A 19,348-nucleotide genomic window follows, 5' to 3' on the forward strand; every position below is an offset into this window, starting at 1 on the left:
TGAGGTTTAACAAAACGGTTTGCCATGAAACCGTTCATAGTTGAGAAAGTGTTTTAGTGTAAACGATAGAACCATTCCAATTGCTGTGAAAGTGAAAGAGTGCTTTGTGGAAAACACAATTATGCTTCCATGGTAGTATTGTGGGTGATGTTTTGATTGAAGGTGGTGTTATCGTGAAATTCGGAGAAGGAAGTAATAAATCTGTAAAACATCACCTGTGGATTTGAAGTAACGCTCTAAACAGGCATTCAGGTTGAGTGGATCCGTTAGTGATTAATCGTAGAAATGCTCCCACAGGAAACGCTCTCCTGGATGTAATGAGATCTGGCTTCCTAGCATCGAAAGGTACGTTTGTTTGTAAACCTTTTTTTTCTCAGAACTCACTGCCCTTTGTTGTGTTAAGTGCGTTTCATCCTTGATAATGGTTTAAAATTTCACGCCCATTTAAAATGAGAAAGAGTGTTTTTTTATTTGGTACAAAAGCATTCTGTTAAATATAGGATGATTTCCTCGCAACAGACGGTCTTTCATCCCATCGCATTTTTGTCTGATTCACACCGGCACAAGAGCAAATAAAATACACGAGATTGCAGATTGCAAAAGAAAAAAAACGTGTGGGTGATGAACGTTAAATCACACATGGTTCCCGATTGTGGTGCCTTTTGTTTGGCAGGCGCACAAAAAGGGAGTAAAGAAACCGCGTGCAAATAAAGGCAATGTATGCAAAATGTTCCAACGTTCAACCGGTGGGAAAGTGTTTCAAAGTCACACGAAAAGCAACCGGAACACGAAATCAAACACAACTCGATTTCACGGATGTGGTCAAAAGCTGATCAAGATAGGCCCGAAATGAATGGCGATTTATATTACACTCGTGAGGGTGCTACGGCGTTTTGGTGTTGTGTTGACTTCCAGCAACGTTTGCTCGGGCGTTCGCGGTCCATGAAATGGAGCTTTTTTGTGCAGCTGTGTGGAATGGGAGGTAAATTTGTATTTGCAATCATGGTAGAGAAAACATTCATTCATTTGATTAATCTTTTCCATGAACTGACATTATTTGTTTGGAATAAAATGTTTTTTTTTTTATGTTGTTGTTTGGCACATAGCATACAGCTTGATGTATAAAGTTAAGGAGAATTCTTTAATAACTCTGATTCGGACAGCAAGGTTTATCATACAGGATAATATAAATGAAAAATACGGCTTTTTCTTCTGAATTGTAGTATGTAAAGCATTTCTAAACCACAAATTTCCATTAAGGAATATTTTTGCTAGAAATTTTATGAAGTAAAACCTGTTACTAATAGTGACTTCATTAACAATAGCAATAATAATAAAAGAACATATTTTTACTTTCGTGATCGGTCCGAATGTTAAAAAAACAGTTAATACAATACAAACGAACATCTCCTTCCATCAAATGTCGTATTTGCTTTCAATCCATACCAGAACTTATGATCAAAGTACAAAAAAAGAGATACAAAAGCGCATACCGTAAACGGCTTCGCTTTTTCAAAGAGGTCAACAACAAGTTAATGGATTTTGTAATATCCCCATCCCGAAAGGATTAAATTACGAGCAAATGAAGAATGATGGTGAACTCATTTTCACCACAGTGAACACAATCCCTTTTAGCAACTTTTTTTTGTTCTTTTTTAAACATTCATCGTTCTTAAGTGGGAAAAAGGGAGAATGAACAAAAAAAAAACAAAACATCCAGGATATTCGCCTTATTTTGCGTTTGAATGCCCGTGCAGGACACCCTTTTCGGTATCGACGATGAAACTTGATAAAACACATTTTGTTAAGGAGGTGTTAAGTGGTTGCGTGCTGGTGGCTTGTGTTTATCCTTTTTCTTTGGTAAAGTTTATGTTTTTTTCGGTGGTAGTTTCGGTAGTTTAATAATAATGGTACATATTGATGCAAATGTTGTTAGTATGTATGATGTAAATAAAGTTCTCATTTCTTGCAATCATTTTCAAGAACATTTTATTGAGCATAATGTATTCTCTAATCGAATAGTTTTAGGAAATTGGACTACATGGTTGAAAATTTGGTTATATAATATATAATATTCAGTATTATAAGTTTCTTTTCATTCAAAATATTATACATTCAATGAGAGTTGTCAACACACGGAGTAATTTAGAAAACTTGTTCCATAAAACACCAAAATACCTATTAAAATGGTGTACCTCCTGCATTGAATGAAGCCATAACCCCATTTCAATGAACGCATTCCGTGCATTGATCAAATTATGATATGTTTAAACATCATCGCCAACACACTCACCAGGACCGCATTTTGTAGTGTTCTCATTGGCGCACTACACGATAATCACATGGTAAACACATCAACAATTCGTTTTTTTCTCGTATGAAAAAATGCTAACGCTTGGTTTCAGATGAACATTAACATGTTTAGCACCGTTCTTGCTTCTCTCCCATACATGCCACAAACGTGATGATTATCGTCCACAGTGGAGTCATTTCTGTGGGGCAAATTATTATTATTATTATTATTATGCCTCCGAACGCCATGCGTATTGTGCGCCATTTAAAACACTTCGCAGCGTGCCCGAACAATAAACACGTTTCACGTAAACAATTTCAGCTTAAACGATTTACCTGTCCGTTGACGGGGCGTTGTGTTCTGAGCGGCACTCTGCAAGAACGGGATGCCCTTACTTCGGCGGTTGCAAAGTTGCACAGTTTGATGAGGGTCCGGGCTATTATTTATACGAGCGCTTTTGCTGCGCACTGCGCTTTACACCTGCAACCCGTTCGAAAGGCGGGCTTTATGGGAAGGGGTGTGGAGAGACAGCTCGATTAAGAGTGCCGGCAGAACGCAAACTTGTCACGTTCATTGGTATCATAAATTATAAAACTCATTATCGCCATGTTGTGAACAATTAATTCAATTATTTTGCCATCGACAGGCCCAAACACTTGCTCTGCCAGTTGTGGCGAGGGATATTGAACAGAGAGCGCGGCAGTGCGGGGACGCAAATAATGGGTTCACTATTACAACACCATTTTCAATGTTTAGGAGTGTTTTATAGTTTCGGATAGTACATGCGTTGTTGGTACAGTTCATTTTGGACGAAATTCATGTTAATTATTTTATCAGTTTTAAGTTGATATTCGAATGGGAAATGCTTTTGTGAGTGACTTTCGATTAATGTTACTTTTAACTAAGCATTCCAAAAAATAATAATGTTCTTTAACGGACTTGTTTGCCAGATAAACAGACTTCGATATAATTCAAATTGCATAACTTTAGGCATGTCAAGAAAACTTTATTAGCAAAACTCTATCAAAAAAACTTTTATTATGTTCTCCTCAGTAGGACGATTTCAAGGTTTTCTCCAACCCTACACCTCCATTTTCAAACTCTTCAGATCGCTGCGTTGAAAGCTTAAGAACATGCTCCTCCTCATGGTGCCATTTGTACACCACTGCAGGCTAATGAAGCTTTTAGCCCACGGACACTCGAAACAATCCAGTCCAGTGTGGAAGAACTTCTCATACTGATCGCACACCGTTTGTTTATCTTCATTTACCCTCGATCAATGCATTTCACTATCATTTTGGACCATACAAACACCTGAGGACCAAAGGCGTTACGATAAACGGTAAAAACACAGCTGTTGGGGAAAACTTTCCCAAAATGTTTCCATCTACCGTTGATTGACGGTGGTGGCGGAATAGGAGGATTATACAACCTAATGACTTTAGCCGATGGGTGGCCGAAGCATAACATGATACGATAGTTTTCTCTCACCTCCATGCTCAAGCCAAAGCTGATGATATGATAGAGCGTGACATTAGTTTTCGATGCACGGACCAAACATGTCTCTGTACCTGATGGGAAGCGATTGTCAGCTGTCGTCTTAATTAAGCTCCTTTGCCGTTCCATTTTGCCGTTCGATCGATTTTTCATCTTATAATCACCGACCACCGGGCTGGTGGTTTCTTCAAGACTCTAAAGAGCAGTATCTAATCAGTGGTCTTCTTCCCAATACCCCTCCACCCAGCCACTGTACAAAACATGCATGACAATCTAATTATTTTGTAATGTTCCCCACTGCCAGTAGCCGAGAATCAGTTGAGCCGGCAAGTGCTCCGGATACTTGAATTATAAACCATCGGTACGTCTAGTGTTACTTGTATAACGGTTACCCCGAAACCCCAAAACCACTTGGCAACATTGAATTAATGGTCAGAATATAAACCCGGACTGTGTGCGGAGAAAGGTTTCGGCATCCCGGAAGTACGACACAGACAAGATCTTCCGACAGGGGACGATACAAAGTTACATTCAAGTTGCTCTGATGTCTTTCGGAAGTGTCTGTTTCTTCATCAGTAATTCCTGAGCGGATTACTACCCCGGAAACGTTCGCTCACATTCTCTGCAGATAAACGCACTTCTTGCGTTGGCGGTTGCAAGGTCAAAGTGGGTGCTCGAACACAGCGCAACTGTTGTCCCATTAAAGAAGTATTGAGTCACCGTCACTGACACTGATAGTACATCCTTCCGGCTTGACAACTATTTCGCATCGTCCCTCAATTTAACCTGGATAATGCAATTTGCCTTCCTGGTAGTAGTTCGCCCACCGGAAATCTACCGGCCAGACCTGTTCGGTAAAGTTCCGCAGTACAGCCTCGCCAAAGTACACCTGCAGTCGTTGGCAGACGCGAAATGGGATGCGACAAAATTGACAGCGGTGCCATCCCACCAGGACTGCCACCCGGCACAACAAATTAGTTCAACGCCGTTTCTGTCGTGGAAGATTGTATTTTGGGCTGACAGTACCGAAACTCTAACTCCCAGCGGACCTCTTTTGTACGATAGTGGAGCTTTTACATGAAGAGTCCTACAGTGCGTGCTGCGTTGCGAAATAAACCCGTCAAACCGTATCCCTTGGTCGGTGGCTCGGTCGCTCAGGTTGCTTACGTCGAAATGACACTAATTAGTAAAGCTGTGCTCATGGACTGCGTTCGCATGAAATGTGTTGTATCATGCGGTGAGCAGGCAATTCGGTGGAAGATGACTTTCGGTAAAGTTTTGTGTGGTGTGAAAAAAGCATGTTTGGTGGGAAGAAAAGAATATCAAACTCTGCTCGATACAGATGATGAAGGAAAGCACATGAAAAAGTTGAACAATTTTCTCAAAATCCACTGCTTTAGGCTGTGTTCGTATAACAAATCCTTCCCATTTTTTTTTTGGTTTTTGTGTCGTGTTTGTTGTCTTAATGAAAAATTAGCTTCTAGTAGTAAAAACTCTCGTACATGCGCTCACACTGTCATACAGTTTAATATCAGTGATGTCAAACTCATCAATTATTAACACTTTTAAAATGAAGCAAAACGATGTGCAGAACATTATTTATATTAATTTCTTGGCGAACGGTCTGATTGTATAGTAGAGGAATTGGGTTAATTCGCTTTAATTCGGGTTAATTAATAGTAGAAATCGCTTCCAAACCACTTGAAATTTCACAATTAGTATACCGACTCTGTGTTTGACATGTCTGGTATGTACTACGCGTAACATTCATGACCATGATAGAACAAGTCTGCGTTGATAAAAGAGCATAATCTCAACGGTTTTGTCCCTACTGGCGTTGTTATGAAACTGCCTTTCTATGCCTTGTAGGGCACTTGAACGTCAACACATCGGAACTAGTATGTGAAAGCTGTGGCAAAGAGAAACAAAAAAAAAAACAAAAAACCCGGCACAACAACATGTTCCTTCTTGACGGGATTGTTATTTGCCATGCCTTGCCCACCATAACTAGGTCTCGGGTTTTGTGGCTGCGTGTGCCATCATAACATCCCACCCGAACGCTTAAAGAGATCTTAGGTTCGGATTCGGTTGGATTACCTGGTGCACCGTGTGCTTCACTTGCAGTAAACAATTCCATTATGCAAAGCGTTAAGGCGAAACTTTTCCTTTCCCAGTGCCAGGAAAACGTGACCACGTGGGGTGTGCTGGATGTTACAATCGGCTTAGGCGATGTCCGCCAGCCACCAGCGTGCAAGATTGAATTCATTCAGCGAAAGCGAATCTCATCAGGCAAATGGAAGAAGTTGGCAGCGTTGGAATGTAAATTAGATTGTTAGTGCGTTGCTATGCTGTCCACGGTCCCGGGTACGTAAGCTGTGGCTGCATTAACACTAACGTCGAATGCACTAGCAGCTTTTCTTCACCCAAAAAATAAAGCAAGTACCACTATGGCTACCGCTAAATGAATGAAACTTGTGGGTAGAAACGTGTTTCGTGCGAACCCACAGCAAAACACCTGGGCTTGTCGTGGTATATTTTTTTAAATACTACATTCATTTCATTTTTCCCATCGGCTTTTCTTTCCTGATGCTCTTACTCTTCTGGGTTTTTCTTTCGTTTGCAGAATATGAAGCCAGCGGACCGCAACTAGCAGCAACTATGAGACAGCTAGCTGTAGTGATGATAATTTTAAATATAAATTACGGTAAGTACCGCTATCCACAGCATCTAGTTATCACTGGCACATCCCTTGACGGTCGGTTTCCCGTAGGCTGTTTCGCGAAAAAAGAGCGCATGATTTGCCGTTGTTATGGTATATTCTCCTCTTTTTATGCTGTGTGTGTGTTTTTTTGTGTGCTTGATGCTCTACCATTTTATTTTTCCACTCATTTCATCGCATAGGGAAGAGTGCTCCACTCACGGCGGATGAGTTTCCGCCCCTTGAAAGCCCTTGCAACATGGGACGCTCGGATGCTCAAGACTCAAGACACCGGGCCTGTCGGGTCTGGTTGTGGTTTTGCAATTTTCACTAATAACACCGGCAGTACTTCTCGGTTGAAGATACTATGTCGCCATGTTTTTCCTAACTCCTTCCCTCTTATTACCGCCCGAACGCACACGCTTTCCTCACGAGATAGTTTCAACTATCCGGCCGTTTCCGGGCATTGAGGTACGTTTTTCCTGGGAAATGAAATTAATTTGAACAAGCGCAAGACTCGGTACGGCAACAAGCCGACAGCCGTATTCAGACATACGTGCATACCGTGCATCGTGAAAATAATCCCTACCGGTGTGCGGATACCTTCCGAGCGTTTCCATGGGACGCTGAACGATACCGGGTGCTTCCTCGTGCTTGTTCTTGTAGTATTTAATTCCCATAAATTAAATACTAGCACAATGTACGGTGGACGAGGTGCCACACAAGCAAAGCGGGAACGCGCTGCACTAACAGTTACGACTACTTGGTATGCCTTTGGCTCGAGTGTGGTTATGTATGGCTCAATATTGTGATGAGTGTTTCAATTTTTCAGAAAGGAAAATGGTGTGCCCTTTTAACGAGCAGCGAAAGTCTCGTTCCGAATCATTAAACTTGCCGCATGGAAGTGGGTCTGATGGGGGTTTCAGAATAGTTTGCTTCCGTTTTGTGCCCTACAAAGGTACTGTTAAAAGACACTGGCAGCCGAGTTTCTAATATAACGTATGTTACATTTTTTTTACTTTTTCCATCTTAAATAACTTGAGAGAAATAGTAAGTAATCAACGTTTATTATTTGGAAAGAGGCAATGTTTTATAAAATTATTAAGTTAACTTTGGCAAGATAAATCAGCAAGAAATTTTAAGAAAAAGTATTTCTTTTAAAAATTTAAATATTGTTGAGCACCATAAAGTTGAAAGATATCCAATTTGTGCTTGTCTAATTTGCTCAATTTACCCTGAAGTCATGGGTTCAAAAATGCATTTCGCTAATTTACCTACCAGTTCGATGAAGTAATGAAACCCACGTAGTACATTGTCCTCACATAATTCTTAATAACATTCCATCCGTTTTCTTCAGGTCGCCTTCACTGCTCTTACACGATGGACATCGACGAACCGCACACGTACACCCCACCGAAGCACTACTTCCAAACGTCCTCCTTCGATGAGAACGATATTAATGACGACGGTGCCGCGAAAAGTCCGCTCGATCGGGGACCGTACTTTGACATCTCGGCCTCACGGAACGTTACCGCGCTCGTTGGCAACACGGCCTATCTAAATTGTCGCGTGCGCAACCTGGGCAATAGGACGGTAAGAAGCGTTCACCCGCTTATTTCCCCGTACGGATGATTTAATTAAAAAAGCCTTTTCCTCCGCCTGCTCCATACTCTACTCAACAGGTTTCCTGGATTCGGCATCGGGATTTGCATCTGCTGACGGTCGGCAAGGCAACGTATACCTCCGATCAGCGGTACCAGAGTGTTCATAATCCCCAGCTGGACGACTGGTCGCTTAAGGTATGACCTCATGGGGCATGGGAAGCGCATTTTTATTCCGATGACATTTTCACCTGTTTGTCCGGTGTGTTGTTGTTGCCGCTAAAGTCCAAATTTCCCGCATCGTTACGGACGAGGTCATGCTGAAAGCCACCTGCAAAAGAAAGGACAAACAGTGTTGCTTTGCTTCATCCTTTTGGAAGGATACAAAAAAAGACTCGTACCTGACGGTTTTGAACCAACCGGCAATTACACTGCAGACCCCAAAAAAACCGGTAACCGTCAGAATGAGACCGATAAAAATAAATTGAATTTAAGCTGGCAGAACATTACGGCAACAAACAACAAAATACACAACCTGAAACCCAAACGCGCAATAATCCTTATCCTCCCGTCACCGGTGTTGATCTTCTGGTTGGTTTAAGGCCGTGAGTGAAGGTTTTCGCTCGTTTGAAGGTGGTTAAATAAATTCGAACTTGCGTACGGTATGATCCATAACCACCACAGATGGCATTTCGGTAGATTAGTTTCTTATCGCAACCCCTTAATTGCGATTGTTTGGGACATTAATTATGACACCATATCGAGACAGGCAGATCTGTGCCAGCCAGCGTTTGGTGTCTTAAATCTAGATCTGCTTAAAGCATCACTAGACGCCAAGCGGAAACGCAAACGGGATAAATATTGTCAAGGACACCGGCCTACGGTAACTGGGCTGAACGTGTTTTCTTTGTTATGTGGCCAATATCCTAATCTTTGCCACTTCCTTGTACTTCGCTTAAGTAAACAGCCTTGCAGCGTCGTTCCGATTCTCCGAATCCGCCCCCAGATTCAAGTACAACCAACGGCATGCGCCGTAGTTCATCCGATCCGTTTAAGATGTTTATCGGTTAATTTATCGACCTTATTTTGGAAACCCTCATGCCGCCTGGCACTGGGGGATCAATTTTGAGTGGAATTAGCCCACCATACGCTCCTCCCTTGGCAACTGACTGGTTACGCACCAAGGGCGAAAAGATGTGATAAATATTGAGTCACAGCTTAAGTCAAGCGCAAAAGGGAACGCCGGCGAAAGGGGCACAAAAATATTGTCACCATCGCAACCGTCACGCGCGCCTCGCTGTCGCAATTTGTAAGCTGTCCAAATTGACTCGGTCTCCCTCTTCTTCGGTTTCGGTTTCTGTTCTCTTGCACGACTCTTGGGTTCGATTGCACACGCCAGCTTTGTGGTAATTCTTTCGTAAAAGCTTCTCGGCCCCCCGCCAGAAACCAATCTGCCCGGCGATGATTAGCGGAAATGGACTGGAAATGATAGAACGTGCCGCCCTTGAATGGAAGTGGCCGCCATTTCGGTGTGCGAATGAAAACCGGCAAGTCTTGAACGAGCAAGAGCTTCTTAGAAATGGCTTTTCTGTGTGTATTTTCTGCTATTTCTCTGTCTACAAGCAGTTCGAAATTCACTTCGTGCTTGGTAGGCGATGGTGACGCAAAACGTGCCCAACGGGAAGTGCAAAGGGTTAAAGGGCCAAGTAGATTGAAGAAACGAATCAGAACGCCACCCTTTCTGGTGATGCCATTGGAATCGAAAGAGGTTTTGATGAACGCACAGGATGAAAGAGTGTTACGAAATGCAAAGAAACGAACGAAGCAGCAGGAGGCAATAATATTAATCACTATCTCGTGTGACTAATGGGTTGCGTTTATCCAGCGTTTAATTACTATCATCCGTTTGTACTCGGTTTGCACTAGCAAAGGAGGCGGTGCGTTTTCTTTCCTTTCGCCAGCAGCAGCTTGCATGGAAGGGATCTTGCTTTAAAAAAATGCGATTCCAACTAGACATTGGAATGCGGAGGTCGTCCGGTCTAATAAAACTATTATAAACAGGAAAGCATTACAGTGGTGACCCCCGGTCGGGGTGGGTCGATGATAAATGTGCACTCGGTGCCTGATCCATGCTCAGGTTTGGGGTTTTGACCCAGTTGTCCATTCAATCAATCTGTCTCGTCTAATGCCTAATGGGTAGATGGAGTGTATGGTTTAGAAACAAGCGGTTTCGGCCAAGTGGTTAGAGTGTTTCATTTTACTGGGATTAAGAGTCTTTAGTAACGGTTCTGTAGCATGGTAATGAGTATATGGGTCTTTGGAACGATGCGGATAATTAATGAGAGTACACACAGATTTTTCAGTCGAAGTTTTCGCTACAAATTGACTACGCTGTACTTGAATGTGGTCTTTTCAAATTGAGTAACAGAATAAAATAGAAAAATAACATTCATATATATGGGTTTTAAAGAATATATGCTACATGATGTAGCTTTTGTGGCTCCTATGTAGCTATTTTTCTTGAATATATTATATTTGAAGTGAAACTGTAATGAATTAAGTTGAAAACGATAATTTGACTTCATTATTTTAATATTATTATTTTAATTAATAGAAAGTTTTCAAACAAATTCAAGCAATTAAAAAGAGCAAGCGTAGGAAACAATTAATGCAATACAATAAAAAAAAAACTATTGACTATTGCATTTCCAATAAACAAGAAAATTTATTTCAATGCTTACAAAAACGCATCGTTTGTACCATGCGTTCCTGCGAATGCTGCTGTACTTGTATTGTTGCTCTCTTCTGCTGAATCAAATTCCAACGTACGCTGATTTCATTTACGTAGCTTGAATTACAGAAAGAATCGTAACTGAGCTAATAACAAATTCTTCACATTTTCAAACAATTAAATTCCAGCAAATATAAATCGGCTCACAGTCGGTGTTTTATTCCTTTTTACCACAACTCCACACGATGATTCCCTTTCAGCATGATAATACAGTTATCGAACGGAAAAGTCGCTTTCAATTGAAATTCTGACAATCTTTCTCCTACGAGGAGCATTGCTCTCATGCCACGAGACAATTGTTCTTCTCCATTTTACGCTTGCATTGGATTTCGACGACATTTTTTACAATATTCCGTGAAAAATCATGCCAAGCCTACGGTGAATTCGTTCTCAAACCACGGTTAATTAATTTTCCCCTTAGTGCGCGTTGTGCAGCGCATTCCTGTTTTCCGATTTTCGAAAGCGAGTTTTTCTTTGTTTTTCTTTGTTTTATTTTTATGTTTTACTTTATTTGCCTTTCTGTGGAATCTGCTCTCAGTAGTGTGATCGAAAGTGATCGATGATTTTCTTTATTCTGTCACCAGTTTGTTTTCATATTATTATTCTTTTGAATTTTGTGCACCCGGGAAGTTGAATTTTTCGTTCGTTCTGGGTTAATTATTTCCTTCCTCACTTTGATGTTGTGCCCGGTTCCCGTTATGTGTGTCAGTGTAATCGTAAAAGCGTATTCGCAAACAAAATAAAATAGGATGGCATACAAAAAATGAGAAAAAAGTCACACGCACACAACCAGGCACGCAGAAAAGTGTCAGAAGTGGTAGATTCTCCGTTTATTGGACTGCATCAGCACATCCGCCGGTTCCCGTCTTGGACGATGGTGATAAGCAACGGTCCGGAACCTTTTTCCGTTGACTATAAACCACCCACCCTGTCCGTGCACGTCACGATGTTTAAATGGGGCAGAAAAGGAACTGGCACCTTATCGAGGGATACGATCGGACTAATTGCCCTTTGCCGTTTGCCCTGCCTGCTCCGGTCTGATCCTTCCCGTCGCCTGATACGGATGCGGGTGGAATGCAGACAGGCAATCACTAGCGCATACCGAAACCGCTTCCGGAGGTCAAGTAATTAGTACTGTATCGTTCAAGCAGAATTTTCCTTCGTTTAGAGCAGACGCTTCTTAACCTTGCTGAAGCTACACACAAGACACGAAGCTAAAGAGGGCCACCGTTGACGTTTAACTTAGGTCACCCCTTTAGTTTTGTTACTATCTCTAGCAGAGTTTTTGTTCGTAGGTGACCGTATTTCCTAGCAATACCCGCTTACATCCCGAGAAGATTTCATTTAGCCGGTTTCATCCCTGCCTGAAGATGCCTTCGAGCGTCTTTTCAAATCATCTTCCAAAGTACGGTTCGATCCTGGACAATTTTCTATGATGGCCATGCTTCAATCAAACGGCTCAACAAAACACCGATCTGTTGTGTTGGGTCATACAGGAGTCGAAATCATATCCGGTCGACAACGTTGACAGCATTCCTGTGCACCACCCGACCTATGCACCACCTGTGTCCTTCTTTTAATCCAAAAGCTAAAGATATCTTCCTTTCTGCACCGTTCGATACGATTCGGAACTGGCCCCGAGGGAGGTTTTGTTGATCGAATCCGATAGTATCGTTCGAGTTCGATGGTAACCACTGCCCATAACCTCACAATCCCATGTTCCATGACGGTCACTATGGAGCAGAACCAACGCTTTGGAATGTCTTCAGGATTGTACGTGAAATTGTGTGTATGAGTGTGTGTGTGTGTGAATGTGTGTGTGCGAAATGGCAGGAGCAACGAGAGAAGGAAAAAAAAACCACATTGATGCTGATCTCGACAGCTCTATTATCACCTTACCCGGATGTCTTCTTATCGCTGGCTAGTCCTTAAGAAGCACTATCAACTTTCCTTGTACCAAGCTAACCTTTCACTAATCCGTCCCCTTCTTTTTGCTTCTTAATTTCCATTCACAGGTGTTATACCCCCAGCAGCGTGATTCCGGTGTGTACGAGTGTCAGATCTCCACGACCCCGCCCGTCGGCTACTCGATGACATTGTCTGTCGTCGGTAAGTATTCTGCGTAGTGCAAACGTCATTAGGCTAGGGAAGGTTTGGAATGGTGTACACGGCTTTACAATACAGAAACTTATCTTTCCGGAGAAAGCATCATCCAGGAATAGAGAAAAGACATTATTGTGGGTATTGCTAAGTGCACCATTTTTATCATTTTGCGAGAAAAACTGGGAAGGAGCTGTTGCGACATTTTACGCAGTCATCATGACCAAGGAAAAGTGTGAATAATTGTTGGTTATGTTTCAACAAAATAGATAATGCAAGAGAATTGAAGTAAAATATAAGATGATTCAGTATTACCATAAATTTGTGTTTAAATAATACATACGATCATAATTGAAAAAAAAACAAAGATCTGACATGATGATGGCGCATTTTCGTTACAACCAATAGGCGCCTCATTATCATCATCGTTGCTATCGATATCAGTTGAAAGTTTTGTAATAATCCCCAAGCGTGCAACTGGCTTCGCTGCTTCGGCGATGAGAGGTCTACATCAAACATAGCCTTCAAAATTTCAATCTTCACTTGGCTAGTCGATCGTTGCTAAGGACCTATCTGATGAGGTGCATTAGTGGCGGTAGCAGGTCAAGCTCGACGTTCGTAGATATTTGTGCTAAAATTAGCGGTCCATTTTCCGGTTTAAGGCCTTTTTTGTCATACAACATTACCGTTTTACTTACGAGCGTGTCAAGTTGAGATTTTTTTTTTATTCTGTGTTGCTCTGCACAATCTTACGGCGGGTGCACGCTGATGGAGACGACACTGGAAACGAAAGAGAAAAAAAGCGGACGGTCCTTCCGTTGGCTAAGTACGGAAAGATTCTAAATAAATAATGCACCATCCAGCTGGCACCTGATTGGCTGTCTTACCGTAATAAATCTTAATGTCTTTCGTGGATGGAATCACGTAACCTGGGGCGGAGGGTATGGTTGTAGTTTCTCGTACCTTCACATTTTATGCCTCGGTTTCGCTTGAACCGGCTTCCGGTTTCCGGTCCTTTGCCCGTAGGATAATGGAAGTAAAAAAGGGACAGAATTAAAGCGGCGTACGGAACACGTATCCTCGTTATCGGATGACAGTTCTGCTGACCTTCGTTTTACGTCAACGATAAATATTCCACTCGTTTTAATTAAACCTAACCTGCTGTGTAAGAGCAGAGCAGACGAAAAGTGGGTCAAAGCTCATGGTAGCTAAAAGCACTGAGCATGAGGCAAAAAGGGAAGCGAAAGAACTCAATTCCGGTTGGGCATCTCCATTAGAAGCTCGCAAAGGCAATGAGCGGTTTGTTGCGATCGTGATACGATTACGCGACGGGAACGTCGGCCGTATGATAGGCGATGATAGGAGGTTAAATTAATTTTTGACAGCGGCTGGAAAGGTTTATGCGAATACGGAAGCTTACCGGCCCTCACATGGCCGATTTGCAATTTGTTAACAGATGAAGGTGTTATATGTCATCATTGAATTGGCATGTGTCTTCGGAAATGGGTGTAATAATCAAGTAGATGGCAAGATGGCTAGGGCCAGGATTTAAATGTTGTAAGCGAGGGTTTGAACATATTCTTGGCTTGAAAAGCCTTTCAGTCTTCTTACATCCTTAATCTTAATTGTATTTAAACAAATTCTTGACAAGATTCATACTTTCTTTGATGGTTAAATTCAGCATGAAAAATGAAGTCCTACCTTAGGAAGAAAACATGTTTGGAGCACCAAAACAATAAATTAATACTTCTATCGACACGGTCACATCTTCTTTCCGTCCATAAACAATCCCCCAGAAAATGCGTCGTTTGCAATAAAGCATTGTTAAACTATAGCCCTGTATGCTCCGTAAGAACACCGTCGTTTATTTTCCACTCATGGCCATAAGACCCCCGGCAAGCTTCATCCCAGGAAGCATTACGATATCGTGCTCACGCTCGCTATACGCCCGAAGGTAGAAAATTTACAGGAAAAGTAACACCGTACATCAACGGTAAACCTTCATCATTTTCTCACTCTCACTGTTGTATTTCTGGTGTCGTTCCCCGGTATGCTTGCAGAACCCGTCACGTCGATAGTTGGAGGGCCGGACCTATACATTGACACTGGTTCGACCGTTAATCTGACCTGCATCGTACAGTATCTGCCCGAGCCACCGTCGCTGATCCAGTGGAAACACAACGAGGAGGTAAGCAGACTGGGAAAACACTATAAAAACCATCTTTTCCACCTTATATACCGCTCCAGTGTAAACTTACGCCACTAATCCTAGCTCCCGTATAATTCCGAAAGTTAAAACGATCGGCTTACCGGAATGGTCAGCAGAATGGTCATGCGTGTGTATGCGGATGCCCGCATTTCCGTGCTCTGGCAGTGTTTATCTTTGATTAGTGTGCTGTGACTGTTAGGACAGAGGGACCGAACCCAAACCTTTCGACCCTTTCGATGGGGTGCCGGCTTTCGCAAACTGTCTTATTAAATCTGCTTGCCTGCCGAAGGACAGCAAAGATGTTGCGGGAAAGAAAATTGTTGTACGTAGGGTAGGAGGCATAAATTCCTGCCCGAATCGAAGCGATAGGTATCCACAAAAATCTACCACAAACTAACTTCGTCCAGTGAAAGCACCTTACCCAGTTTTGGGGCAAAAGCTAGGAGTCACCAGCACCGACTCCTTTCCTGGAAAAACAAAGATAGGAAAAGGAGAGAGAGCGTGGTGTTGTTTATCGAAACTTTTCTCCCGGTCATTTCTTTACCTTTTCGGCTTTAGCTTTTGGAAGGAGCAAGGTAAATATTGTTACAGAGCCTTCTTACATAACGAATCCCTTCTAGCTGTAGCGCTCCATTGGATTCTCTCCCCAAAATGTCTTGGTTTTTATTTTTTTGTCCAAGGTGGACAATGTGGTTCGCTTTACGAGAGTGAAAAAAAAAACGATACGATCAGTCATGGAAGGGTTCATCGATGGAGAAAGGGCCTCGAGGCAGGCAAAAATATTTCAAGAAAAATGTACCATAGCGAATGGCTGCCGGCAGCTGGGAAAGCATTCCGAAATGAGATTTCAGATAAGGTTCGTTTTATCCTCGAGATAAGACCCTTCTGCAAAGGGCTGTGATGATGCCCGGATGCTATGGCGCTCATACCCCGTAATGTTGATGTACGAGTAGCGCAGGAATCACTTATCATAACGCAGATAATAATAATCCATCGCTAAAAGATACACACCCATCATTCAAATCCCAAACTGACGTGATGCAAAACTCAACCAGACAGGCGAGTAAGGTTTCCGAAAGGAGCGTGAAATAAGGATGCATTTATTAACCCGGTACCCCGTGTGAGTGATTGAACGTGAGCTGAGTGAAATCCCTAATTTATTGGAACAAAACAAAGAATAACAAGTTCAATTCACTCATTCATGCAAAAAACCTGTTATTCGGGAAAGTGCTTATAACTTACCCTTAAGCTTAAGCCATCATGACATTGATTTGACGTTTACGTTCGTAAAGGCACAGCGCACCAACCGGTGTAACGATGTTTGTCAATTTTTTACGCATGAAAAGTAATGAATTTTTAAAACGCAATCAACAGCTGGTGCAAAACATGGGCTGGGTAATGTATGTTGATTTCAACAACAAAATACCCCTTAATCTTTCACTTTTGTCAGCTCCATTTTTTGCTGGTGGATGGGGATGGGAATGTTGTTGTTGGGAGTGTTGAAAATAAAAACAAACTGCAACGTCCAGTGACTAGCTGAGCAAGCAATTTACAGTCGAACACGAAGAGAAGATTATATTTAGATGATATATTAAAAATAATTGCATGCAAGTTAATGAGTTATTAAAGTTAAAACAATTCAAAGAGACTAAAGATAAACTACAGGCACGTGTACAATTGTTTTCAGCCACCTAATCTTCGTCCTGAAAAGTCATTTCCATTTATTTGTGTACCTTTTTGTAGCGTAAGTTAGGTGACGTTTCTGCTTTCTTCGTTGAAAACCCCATTAGCAAATAAAACATCGACCGGCAAAATGTCTCGACCGACATTTCCAATTGCACTGTTAGATGGTATCGATAATTTAATTAAACACTTCACACACCGATCTGCATGCGGCGTTCCTCCGTTTTTCATCCTACTTCCGTCGTTCTCCGTGTCCATGGAGCCACCGTCAGCAACAAAGCTCTTCACGCTACCATTTTTTCGCTTGGCTTGCAGGAAATTAATTACGATTCGGCACGGGGCGGTGTGTCGGTGATAACGGAGAAGGGCGACATAACGACCTCCTATCTGCTGATCCAGCGCGCTCGCAGCACCGACTCGGGCAAGTACACGTGCTTGCCATCGATGGCCAATCCCACCACCGTGCACGTGCACGTGCTGAATGGTAAGTGTCTAAGCGAACCCAGGGGAGGCGAGGCGAGAGTGTCATTGGCGGCGGTGAACGGTGAATGCCGGGAACCACTCATAATTGCAACATCGTCGCGTTTATACCATCTCTTGTCGATTTTCTTTGATTATTTACCTCGCGCAAATGGGGCTCGCGCTTCCGCGGTTGCTGACTCACGGTAGCTTCTCTTTCACCAATGAAAAAGGGCACATACACGCTAAAAACGCAAACAAAACACGCACAGCACAGAACAGGAAAACAACACACCAACACCAGCACACGATACGTTTCGGAAGCATGCTTGTTGATTATTTTTACCGTGTTTGAATAACGGCGAAGCGAACGGTGAAAAACGTGGATCGCTTTCCGCCGAGCCGATGTGACTTTTCTGAGTTTGGTTTGGTTTGATTTTGGCTCGGAAACGGGGGAAGGCTTTTTTATATTTTCGCGCCACAGGATGAACTAGCACAATTTCGCTACCGCACGGCAAGCGAAATAAGTCGTGTTTTCAATGTTGACAGATAAAAAACTACGCACAGCACCACAACAAACACAAAAGGACACATGACACTGCCAAAAGGGAGTTGGCTTTTATGTTGTTTGTATGCGGATCTTTTCACGCGAAAGGAAGCGTGTCTAATTTCCTGTTCGTAGTGCGTAGAGATTTCCGTTTTCGTCGCCGCTAGTGTGAATCGGTTAACACATTTATAAAATAATTATTTGAGTAAAGAATTTAGTTGGTGCGACTGTCTATGACTTGATGGAACCAGATTTTTTGTTATAACCCTGTCGATCACTTTAGTTGCAAAATTGAAATTGAAAATAATTGTCTATTTATTCTTTTCACACTCGTCTCCTCACCCCCAACCCACGTTCGTCACCACCGCTGGCAATGGTTGCACTTCCTGCTTGACGCTTCATTCGTCCCTTTCATCATCGCTTTCGTCATCGTCATCGTCCTCAGGTGAACATCCGGCGGCCATACAGCACGGACGACAGATTCGCAGCAATTGCCTGCTGCTGACGATGCTCTTCCTACTACTGATGGCGTTATCTCCCGGGCACCAATATGGAGATCGATAAGTCGAAGCCTGAAAGCCCAACAAAAAAGCTAATTTAAGGTGATGTAGATACGTTCGCGCGTGGGAAATGTCACTGTGTACATATAGTGTGGATGGAATCGAATGCTATGCGCTGAATGGTGACGAGCAAAAAGGTTACAAAAAGGCCAACATATTGTATTGTATTGAACTGTACGGCTTAGATTGTTCGTGTCGGAGCATTTGAAATTTGTTGTAAATAGGTAAAAGGTACATAAGAGTTCTGCGAATGATAGGTAAGAAGTGTACAAAAAGTAATTTTAGTCTAATTTTTTTTTGGTACTAAAACAAACTAATTCAATCTTTCAAACAAACGTTAAATCACTAGCACGTAAGAGGATAGGGAAAATGGTGAAATACTTGTAGCACACACATATACACATACAATGAAATCGGAAACTTTCTTCCAGTTGAAACGAAAAATTGAACAATCGCCTCATTTGACAAACTTCGTTAAAACAAAGCCCAAAAATAAACACGGCTGACAACCGAACGGGGCGATTGTTTATTCCCCCTGAGAAAAAAAAAGTATTGGAAAAGATCTTTTATTGTACAAAGAAAAAAATAAAACAAAATGAACGAGCAACAAGGAGAGAGAGCGAGAGTAAGTAAATTGTAGAAGAGAAATAACGTTGTTTGATTTTGTGATTGTTTCAGCCTTTTTTGTTGGGAAGTGAGCAAAGGAAACGAAAAGAAAAATAATGAAAACAGCAAAGAAATAGCGCCAACAGTGAAACGAAGTTTTCAATTTCACACATTGCGTGCAATACAAATACAAGAGGGAAACCGCACAACTAAGCCGTACCGGACGCCTTCTGCAGTACGTAGCTGCTCGCTTGAGAAAAACTTGATTGTTTTTGTTTCGTTGTTCCGTGCTTTCCTTTGGTTG

General features: G+C 42.2%; 1 protein-coding gene across 1 annotated transcript; it reads left to right on the plus strand.

The window, feature by feature from the left end:
* The first annotated feature begins 317 nt into the window (after nt 1-317).
* On the plus strand, nt 318-18,442 carry LOC128715404 (zwei Ig domain protein zig-8-like). Its single transcript, XM_053810297.1, has 8 exons — nt 318-345; nt 6,414-6,494; nt 7,846-8,081; nt 8,171-8,287; nt 12,896-12,989; nt 15,041-15,168; nt 17,188-17,356; nt 18,324-18,442. The coding sequence occupies exons 1-8, from the start codon at nt 318-320 to the stop codon at nt 18,440-18,442; spliced, it is 972 nt and encodes a 323-aa protein (XP_053666272.1).
* Nucleotides 18,443-19,348: the final 906 nt, after the last annotated feature.

The sequence above is a fragment of the Anopheles marshallii genome, chromosome 3 (assembly GCF_943734725.1).
Source record: "Anopheles marshallii chromosome 3, idAnoMarsDA_429_01, whole genome shotgun sequence".
Classification (NCBI taxonomy): domain Eukaryota; kingdom Metazoa; phylum Arthropoda; class Insecta; order Diptera; family Culicidae; genus Anopheles; species Anopheles marshallii.

What these genes read in the sequence shown, in the direction of transcription:
- LOC128715404 (XM_053810297.1), top strand. Translation starts at nt 318, where the DNA reads ATGAGATCTGGCTTCCTAGCATCGAAAG. An exon ending in TGGACGACTGGTCGCTTAAG is followed by an intron (nt 8,288 to 12,895) that starts GTATGACCTCAT and finishes TTCCATTCACAG; the next exon opens with GTGTTATACCCCCAGCAGCG. An exon ending in AGTGGAAACACAACGAGGAG is followed by an intron (nt 15,169 to 17,187) that starts GTAAGCAGACTG and finishes CTTGGCTTGCAG; the next exon opens with GAAATTAATTACGATTCGGC.